Source organism: Coffea eugenioides, chromosome 2 (assembly GCF_003713205.1).
Source record: "Coffea eugenioides isolate CCC68of chromosome 2, Ceug_1.0, whole genome shotgun sequence".
Classification (NCBI taxonomy): Eukaryota; Viridiplantae; Streptophyta; class Magnoliopsida; order Gentianales; family Rubiaceae; genus Coffea; species Coffea eugenioides.
The window spans coordinates 1,004,541-1,014,709 of record NC_040036.1 but is presented as its reverse complement, the minus strand read 5'-3'; the positions used below and the strand labels follow the sequence as shown (position 1 = coordinate 1,014,709).

Sequence of the window (10,169 nt, the reverse complement as noted above, 5' to 3'; positions counted from 1 at the left end):
AACTCGTTATTGAAGACAACCTCGGAACCCGCTTCACTCATCTCGGATGACTCTGACACCGAGGCTGCCTCGACGATCTCCACCTCGGCTGAACCCTCCGCAGCACCGGACATCGATCCCCCAGAGCTGGACGAAGCCGTTTCCTCCGAAGTGTCCGGCACCTTCTCGGCCTGGTAGCTCGGTTTCACAGTTTCTTTGTGGGTTTTAGCCGTTTTGGCCATGAATGAATGATGAGATGAAGAGAAAGATACTTACTGTTGACTACGGAATCTGACGAAGTGGATGACTTCGGTTGATATCTCGGCTGGCTGGACTGACCTCGGCGACGCTCAAGAATTTTACAAGTCTGAGATTGAGTAAGAAAGTGATGGGCCATATGGTGAAAAGGACCCCCTATTTATAGGGAGTCGGGGGGAAACCGAAGAGGCGGCAAGAATGCGAAAAGGCAACCACGTTCGAATTCAAAAGGACGTGCCCCTCTCTCTCCTCATTAATGACTCGTCCTTTCAACTGACACTCCATCTGCACGAAACGTCCCACTACTTCACGACGCGACGGTTACCAGTGGCCACGTCCTGGCCACTGACTCGCCCACGTGTCCCGTCCCCGCATCTTCCGGAGCAGTTTCGGGACCCCGACTCTTCATGACTTCGGCACAAGGAAGCCTCGGTACCTCCCTAGCCCGGAGCTCCCGAGGCTTGGGGGGCTTATTGAGGGTGCTCACCTCGGCAGTACCTTGTTGCCGAGGTGACCTCGTTTCGTCTCTACACGAACACAGTCATTCCCCGATCCGGACCCTGAGCTCGGCTCGGTCCATGGTCTCCTACTTGGATGACCTCTGCACCTCTGGCTGTCACCTCGGCTAGACGCTGATGATGTCAACACCCCTGACAACACCCAGGACCAGTGCTTTATCTGAAAAGCACTGGGTGACCTTAATGACTACTGCGCAGGAACCCCGTCATCCAGCCCAGGCGGCTACAGTGTCAGAGTCAGGCCTCCTGGCAGGGAACAGAGCCGTAATGTCAGGACGTGGGTCCCACCAGCATGAACCCTCCGCCCTGACCTCCACTCCCACTCTATAAATACCCCTCCTGTACATTTCGCAAGTAAGCATACTATTCATTTGACAATACTACTGCTTTTCTCTCGTTCTCATACTAACTTGATCGTCGGAGTGATCCCAAGGGAGAAGCCCCGCCATTCACTTCGGACACGAGAATACACATCACTTCATCTCAGAGGAGCCTGATTTTGGTCGGTTCAACTACCCACCAAAAATCACCTCTCAAAACCGGTTTTAATTTGTTTTAGATGTTGGGCTTTGATAGCAATAGAGTGTGCGTTCTTTTCTAACCCTAGATTTGGCACAGTTGAAGCAAGTGGTTCTTCCGGGCTATCTAACGATTAGCTCCAGGTGCAGGAACATTAGAAGCAGTCGGACATTAGATCCAGTCCAAACATTAGCGAGGGCTAAGCTACTTGATTCGATTTTCTGAACTTCTTTCTTAATCTTATACGATTTGGAGTCTCTCTGATAAAATGAATCAAACCTTCCCCACCTTATATGTACCTTTTGTTGGAATATTTTCAAATATTAAAAATCTGAGCAGAATTCTAAAAGTGCTTTCTGCATTTCATTCACAACTTTTCAGGTTTCAACCATCATTTGAAGAGATACAATTTCAGACATGTTTCTAACTGTTAATAACTATTTAGAGAACATGAAATCTTATTTATATGGATCAATTTGTGATCTTTTGATTACAGATAAAAGGATCTATAAATTCTAGAAAAATTTCTACTCAGAAATTGCTTCAATAATTAAAACCTTATAATTGATCAATCATCATATGAAAAAGTAGCTATTGAATTCTGATACAAACCTTCCTGCACAAAAGTCTTCCTCCACTCTATCTCCTTAACTTTTCTAGATTTTCCTCACCCAAAAACTTGTCAAGACCCGCTCTTGGCATAAATTTTCAACATCTCCATGGATGCATTGTTTATGCTAGCATAGGAGGTGACAAGGCAAATTTCTGGTAACAGAGTCGAGATATCCAAGAGACGAGCTCACCTGCAAAATAAGAAGTAGTCGGAACTATGTCTCCCGGTCTCACTTCGATGCCAAAGTCAGAGGTTGTTTGGGAGTTGCGTATATTAGATCAAAGATTGTGTACCTCAAGTGGACAGAGAAGCGAGTTTATATACTAAAGAGGTCTACTAAAAAAATGATGAAGTCTGGTTGTCGGTTGTCATAGGACAGTTTAGGACGGCAGTGACAGATGTATTATTGGATAATAGGATGGTTGACAGTCACATCAATCTATCAGTCATTGGTCACGTCATTCGCAGAGGCGTCCGTCGTTCTGGGTTAAGGATATGGCTGAAGGGACAATGGACAGGTGCAACCGTTTCTGGCGGTTTTGATCATTTTCAACAGCGCATAACTTTGGTTGCACACAGCTTAACTTTGTTTGCACAACGTGTAACTTTAGTACAAAATTTTGCGGGCCCTACACATATTGTGAAAATCGATGTACAACTAGTGATCTGGACCGCACATTTTTTTTTGGCCAAAATCTGGCCGTGAACAGTTCAGGAGCTAATGACCGCTCCTGCCCCTCACCCATGGCGGAAGTGAGCTCTCATCATGGGATGACCAGGGCGAATTCTCCCAGATCAGGATGGACCGAGGTGTTTTGTACTTTGGTCCTATCAGGGATCCACGGGAGAAAAAGGGTAAAATTGGCAAAGATGAGGAGGAGGGAATAGTGGCTGATAATGGGGGCTCCGCTTGAATTAGCTGTTTTTGGAAGTGTTTTTTAAAAACTTTACTGTAACTTTATATATGAAAAACTTTTACTGTAGATGTTTTTGGATTGTTTTTAGAGGTATTTTTAAAATATTTTTTTGAATATTTTTTATAATTTAGAATTTTGTTGAGATTCTTTTTAAATATATACTGGCTCTATTTCTATATATTAATGTTTATTTATTTATATATATAATATTTTTATTTCAATTTTATTTTTTAATATGTATATTATTATATATTTAATATACATATACAAATATATATATTAATATACATATTATAAAACAAAATTGATATGTATATATTTATATATTTATATAAATATATATAAATATATTTTAAACAAATATTTATATTTATATATAAATACATATATTTATTTCAATTGATATAATATATATAATATACACATTAATATGCATAATTTAAATTACATATTAATATTAATATAATTTATATATATAATAAAATATACATAATTGAAATATACATATTAATATATATTAATATACATATTATGAAACAAATTTGAAATAAATATATTTACATATTTATATAAATATATAAATAAATATATATTTATATAAATATATATAGATATATAATTATATTTAAATAAATAAATATAAATATATTTTAAACAAAATATTTATATTTATATATAAAAATATAATATTTATTTCAATTGATATAATATATATATATTATACATATTAATAATTGAAATATAAATATCAAAATATACATATTAATATGTATATTAATTTACATATTATAAAAATATTTGAAATAAAAATATTTATAAATTTATATAAATATATATAAATATATTATTTATATAAATATATATAATTAAATATATTTATATATTTAAATAAATAAAATATAAATATATTTAATTATATAAATATATTGTATTAATATTTATATATAAATATATATTTATTAAACAAAATATATTTTTGTATATAATATTTATATATATTTATATATAAAAATATTTTTGTATTAATATTTATATATGTATTTATATATTTATTAAACAAAATATATTTTTTTGTATATAATATTTATATATTAATATATATATTAATATATTTTTTGTATATTTGGAGTTGTTTTTAAAATATTTGTTTGGATATGGTGTTTTTTAAGTTGTTTTTGTTAAATTTTTACTGTAGCATTGTAGATGAAAAACAAGTTTTTGAAAAACTCTTAAATCCAAACGGGGCCGGGGTTTTTCGTAATAGACGCAAGAATGAATTTTTAACGATGATTGCAGTATTGGTATATCTTATTTGTTATGAATATCTTGATAGGTAAATGCTGAAATGGCCGAGAAACTTCATAAGTCCTGTTCCGAAAGTCATTTTACATCTTGTAGCGTAAAACATTTTACACTAGAAAATATTTTCCTAGCATCTTCTGTTTCCAAACACTAGAAAATCCGAAAATTATTTCCTGGAAAATATTTTCAGTTCAAACAAACAGACCCTAGGTGCTAAAACTTTTTCATTTTATAAAATCATTGGCACGAACTTTCTAGAACAAGCGAGCGACGAGGACGTCCAAAAAACTTTGAGGGCCAAATTAGCCAATTAACAACAAACACCAGAACTAGCGGCTAAGATCAACCCAACGCGAGGGCCAACATGAGGATCAAGCCGATTGGCTCCAACATGTCATATACGAAATCCCATTGGTCCACGTCAACAGATGTGACACAATTACACATCAGTCAAACATTCATTCAAATGCACCCACCCGCAAAAAGGTTAAAAAAATATAAAGCTTCCCTATGTCCCTCCTCTCGTCTCCACTATCCACTTCTCCATCTGCGAGCGGCCCCTTCTTTCTCCAGAGCAGAGAATAGCTGACGAAATATAGGCATTTATTTTTTTGCTGTTAAAATTCTCGCATCGCCGGCCGGGTTACTGAGCTTAGCGGCAATGGCTGGTGCGTGGACAAGACGCGCATCCTTGATCGTTTTCGGAATCTTATTCTTCGGTGAGTAGGAGACTGTTACTTACGTTTCTACTTTTTTTTTTTTGGTTTGATGTTTGGAGTTGAAACTCAGAAATGTTAAAACTGCATCTCTAGGAAATTCGTGATTTGAGAGTTTACGCAGTGATTGCTCTAATTAACGGTGCCGGGCATGTGATTAATTAAATCGCACTTTAACGTGTTCTGTCTCCGGTGTTGTCATATCTGCCTTGGACTTAGCGTTGATGTCAGCAATTTGAAAAATATAAATATCTTGTTCAGATCTGTTTTTATGCTTATATGAGTAGCTGGTTTTCTCGTTTCTCTATGTGGATTAAAAGAAAGTTTGTGCTTGCATGATCTTGATGGAGGACAATTGAATGCCGTAATTTTAGTCCTCTTTTTAATATCAATGGCCTCTCCCGTCTCAAATTGATTGAATGGTTTTAAACACTTTCCTTGCAACCAACTCTGAAGAGAGTTAAGAGTTAGATGTAGTAATTATTGTATTGAGTTGAAAACCGACACTTGGAGTTAGGCTGTGGCCTGAATCGATCGAAGTTGAATTTGAGAGGGATGAAAAGAAGCTTAGACTAGGCTGACACACAATTGTAGGATTTCCAGTTTCTTACACCTGGAGTTCCTACACAATTGGAACACGTTGTGTAAACTCTGGCGGCTTGTTTTGAACAGGAAGTTTTTTTGCATTCTCCATTGCGAAAGAGGAAGCAGCCAAATTAGGAACGGTTATTGGGATTGATCTTGGAACAACTTATTCATGTGTTGGTGTTTACAAAAATGGGCACGTTGAAATCATAGCAAATGACCAAGGTAACCGCATCACCCCTTCGTGGGTCGGCTTCACTGATGGCGAGAGATTAATTGGTGAGGCTGCAAAAAACCAAGCAGCTGTTAATCCCGAGAGGACCATCTTTGATGTCAAAAGACTTATTGGCAGAAAGTAATGTTTACTTTTTTCTCATTTTTTGTTCATGTTTAGACACGTTATTAGTATATTCATTCACTTTAATTTTGCAATCCTGCTACTTCAAATAGATTTGAGGATAAAGAAGTTCAGAGAGACATGAAGCTTGTTCCATACAAGATTGTGAACAAGGATGGAAAACCGTATATTGAAGTAAAGATCAAAGATGGAGAGAAGAAGGTCTTTAGTCCAGAAGAGATCAGTGCTATGGTTCTCATAAAAATGAAGGAAACAGCTGAAGCATACCTTGGAAAGCCAATTAAGGATGCTGTTGTTACCGTCCCAGGTTGGTGGAACTCATTGAACAGAATATTTTAGCTTGTCATATTTTAGACTCTAGATTGATTGTTCACATACTAATAAATTGTATCCTCCTGCAAACTGCAGCTTACTTCAATGATGCCCAGAGGCAAGCCACCAAGGATGCTGGTATCATTGCTGGATTAAATGTTGCAAGGATTATTAATGAACCTACAGCAGCTGCCATTGCCTATGGCTTGGACAAAAAGGGTGGTGAAAAGAATATCCTCGTCTTTGACCTTGGTGGTGGGACTTTTGATGTTAGTATATTGACCATCGATAATGGCGTGTTTGAGGTTCTAGCAACAAATGGAGATACTCATCTTGGAGGTACAGGCTATTTTGAACTCATGATTTCGAACTAATCAGGAGAGATTTCGACAATGCATAAGATTAGAAACTCTTGACTAGAGATTAGCATTGCTCTGTTTTATGTGTTCATTTTGTAAACATCTTGCAGGTGAGGATTTTGATCAAAGGGTCATGGAGTACTTTATTAAATTGATCAAGAAGAAGCACGGGAAGGACATCAGTAAGGATAACAGAGCTCTTGGAAAGCTGAGAAGAGAGAGTGAGCGTGCTAAACGAGCTTTGAGCAGCCAGCATCAGGTCCGTGTTGAGATTGAGTCACTCTTTGACGGTGTCGATTTCTCTGAGCCACTTACCAGAGCTCGCTTCGAGGAGTTGAACAATGATTTATTCAGAAAGACCATGGGACCTGTTAAGAAAGCCATGGAGGATGCTGGTTTGGAGAAACACCAGATTGATGAAATTGTTCTCGTTGGTGGAAGCACCAGGATTCCAAAAGTTCAACAGCTTCTAAAGGATTACTTTGATGGGAAGGAGCCCAACAAGGGTGTGAATCCAGATGAAGCAGTTGCTTACGGTGCTGCTGTACAAGGAGGAATCCTGAGTGGAGAGGGAGGTGATGAAACCAAAGGTATTCTTTCTGGACCTTTCAGGCAAATGGGAAATGGACATTACATATTTTAGCTAAAATTATGGAGAAGCAGTAATTGAAAATTGATTCTGTTACTCGAATGTTAATGTCTTTTGTTTTGTTGATCAGATATTCTTCTCTTGGATGTGGCTCCCCTCACTCTGGGTATTGAAACTGTTGGAGGAGTGATGACTAAGTTGATTCCTCGGAATACAGTTATCCCAACCAAAAAATCTCAAGTGTTCACAACTTACCAGGACCAGCAGACAACTGTTACCATTCAGGTCTGTTTTCTTCATTGGAGTAGCAATCATGTACATGTGAAGAAAACGTGGGAAATCTACAGATATTCGTGAAAAGCACTTGCCTTTTTCTTTTTCTGCTTTTCAAAAGGACTCTTAAAGTGGTGCCTGGTTTAAATTGTATTAATGTCATCTGCAGGTCTTTGAGGGTGAACGGAGTCTTACAAAGGACTGCAGGCTACTTGGGAAATTTGATTTAACTGGAATACCCCCAGCTCCACGGTATGAAATAGTGCGTGATTATAAAAGAGATTATATTTTCATTAACCAGAAATTATCCTTTGTCTGAATAGGGGAACTCCTCAAATTGAAGTTACGTTTGAGGTTGATGCCAATGGTATACTTAATGTCAAGGCCGAAGACAAGGCTTCTGGGAAGTCTGAGAAGATTACAATCACCAATGACAAGGGTCGTTTGAGCCAAGAAGAAATTGAACGTATGGTTCGTGAAGCCGAAGAATTTGCAGAGGAAGACAGAAAGGTCAAGGAGAAAATTGATGCCAGAAACAGCTTAGAAACATACGTTTACAACATGAGAAATCAGATCAATGACAAGGACAAGCTCGCAGATAAACTGGAGTCTGATGAAAAAGAAAAAATTGAAACAGCAACTAAGGAAGCTCTTGACTGGTTAGATGATAATCAGAACGCTGAGAAGGAGGATTACGAGGAAAAATTGAAGGAGGTGGAAGCTGTTTGCAACCCAATTGTTACAGCAGTTTATCAGAGATCGGGAGGAGCCCCTGGTGCTGGATCTGAAGAAGAAGATGAATCTCATGATGAGCTGTAGAGAAGTATCTGATCTACTTGGAATTTTCTTTTTTTTTTTCCCTTTAATTTGGTATGTAGGACTGAAAAGACGTAGGATAGGACAACAAATGATTTATCAAGGATTTCCTTTTTCTGTCCTGGAGACAAATTGGAATAGGGCAGGATGGAGAAGGACTAAAGACTAATGGGGGATCGAGATCACCACAACTCCCTGCTTTCCATCCATCTAGTTCCTTTTTTCAATATATGTATAGAGATTTATAAATGCGGATTGAGACAATGTACCCTTTTGATGTAGTGATTCTCGCGCAACCGAAGAGTTTATGCTTTATTTTCAGTTTTTTTTTATCCCCCTAAGCAGGGAGCAAAATGATCATGGGGACTCGGAAATGGAGGGACTCAACTCTAAAACTTCCAACCTAATTATTTATGCTTTTTTTTAACCTAATTATTTTTGTAATGGTGTGCAAGGACCTTGAGGCGCCAGCGTGATTTGGTGCTATGAGATGACAAAATTGCTACGTCACAGTTATCTTTCTTTATAGTGCGGTAGGACTTCCCAACCAAAAAATAAAAAAAAGTTCAAGATATTGTTAGAAATCTCAGTATGTTTTATCTTTATTTCCATTTTTTTCTTTTAAATTAAAGGTTAAAATATAGAAAAGTCCCTTGAGATTATAAGAACGAACATATAGAAAAACTCTCTATAGTTTTAGTATATTGCGGTATCTCATGATTTGGACTAATTTAAAAAAGCGATGAAAATCGTTTGAATTAACAAGTTTGAAATACACGCAACACAGTACCTTGTGATTTGAATTAATATGAAAATTTGATAAAAATCATTTAAATTAACAAGTTTGAGATTGCTTGACATGAAAAATAATTTTCTAATTCAAATTTTTAGCTGATATACCTATTAAACTCCTTAGAACTCATAAAATTTTCAAAAAAACTCAAAACTTCCAAATACAACTCACCTTTTTTTTATACATAAAGTAAATAAACAAAAATTTTAAAATAAACTTACCTTATTTGTATACATAAAATAAATAAATAAATAAATAAAAACTTCCAAATACAAGTTACATTATTGCTATACACAAAATAAATAAATAAAAGTAACATGTAACCATAGAAAACTTTTCTGTAAATTGACTTAACCATAGGTGGTTTTTTGTAAGTTTGCTTAATGGTTGTTGGAAGGTCTTTTATTGCTCACATATATTAGGGTAATTGTAACATTTCGTCCGCCTTCATTAGTTTTGATAATTTCCGTTTATGTTTCAAATTAGTTCAAACCATAAGAGACTTTTTTGTATGTTAGCTTAACTATAGGGATTTTTTTGTATTAAAAGAAGGAAATTCCTTTTTTCGTTGCTTAATTCCATGTTTAAATGCACTTAACCCCCTACACTTTTATGCTTTATTTGTGCTTTATCCTCTTCAACTCATTAAATAAACAATTTGCCTCTCTTTGATATTTGAAGGTAAAAAATACCTTTACTATCTTATTTTGTTTCTTTTTTGTTTACCCATTCTATAGTTTTTTCTTTTCCACTTCTTTCTTTTATTTTTTATTTTTTATACTATTTTTTCACTTTTCTCATATCACTATTTTGTTTCACTTCCTATCAGTGTTACTAATTTATATGCATATTATAATATTATAATTATCTTTTACTAATAATTTCATGGGATAATTTCAGAAACCTCCCCTGAGGTTTCTGACAGTCTCACTCACCTCCCCTGAACTTTGCAAAATATCAGATACCTCTCTTGTCAGATTATTGGGCCCTATTTGTGATATCATTGATGATGAATTGACAGATATACCCTCATCACTTATGATATATTTTGAAGCTATTTTGACAGAATTAGTTAAATGAGTAATAGAGATATAGCTTTTGATATAACTTATGATATACCTTCTATTCCACTTTATACTTTTTATTCGTAGTACAATCACCAATGAAGAGTTTAGCACTAGTGTTACCTTTCTATGAAGTCATGGGGATCATGTTTTTTTTTTTTGTAAGACAATTATCTAGTGTAACTTTTTACTTATATT

The 10,169-nt window shown here is 35.8% G+C and overlaps 1 protein-coding gene across 1 annotated transcript; it reads left to right on the top strand.

Annotated features, from left to right (window-relative positions):
* The first annotated feature begins 4,767 nt into the window (after positions 1-4,767).
* On the top strand, positions 4,768-8,435 carry LOC113762163 (luminal-binding protein 5). Its single transcript, XM_027305471.1, has 8 exons — positions 4,768-4,825; positions 5,495-5,762; positions 5,858-6,072; positions 6,174-6,416; positions 6,547-7,026; positions 7,156-7,310; positions 7,468-7,550; positions 7,622-8,435. The coding sequence occupies exons 1-8, from the start codon at positions 4,768-4,770 to the stop codon at positions 8,115-8,117; spliced, it is 1,998 nt and encodes a 665-aa protein (XP_027161272.1). The 3' UTR covers positions 8,118-8,435.
* Positions 8,436-10,169: the final 1,734 nt, after the last annotated feature.

Excerpts from the sequence above, each read along its gene's own strand:
- LOC113762163 (XM_027305471.1), top strand. The coding sequence starts at position 4,768 with ATGGCTGGTGCGTGGACAAGACGCGCATCCTTGATCGTTTTCGGAATC. Across the intron at positions 7,311-7,467 it reads AGACAACTGTTACCATTCAG|GTCTTTGAGGGTGAACGGAG; the intron begins GTCTGTTTTCTT and ends TGTCATCTGCAG. Across the intron at positions 7,551-7,621 it reads GGAATACCCCCAGCTCCACG|GGGAACTCCTCAAATTGAAG; the intron begins GTATGAAATAGT and ends TTGTCTGAATAG.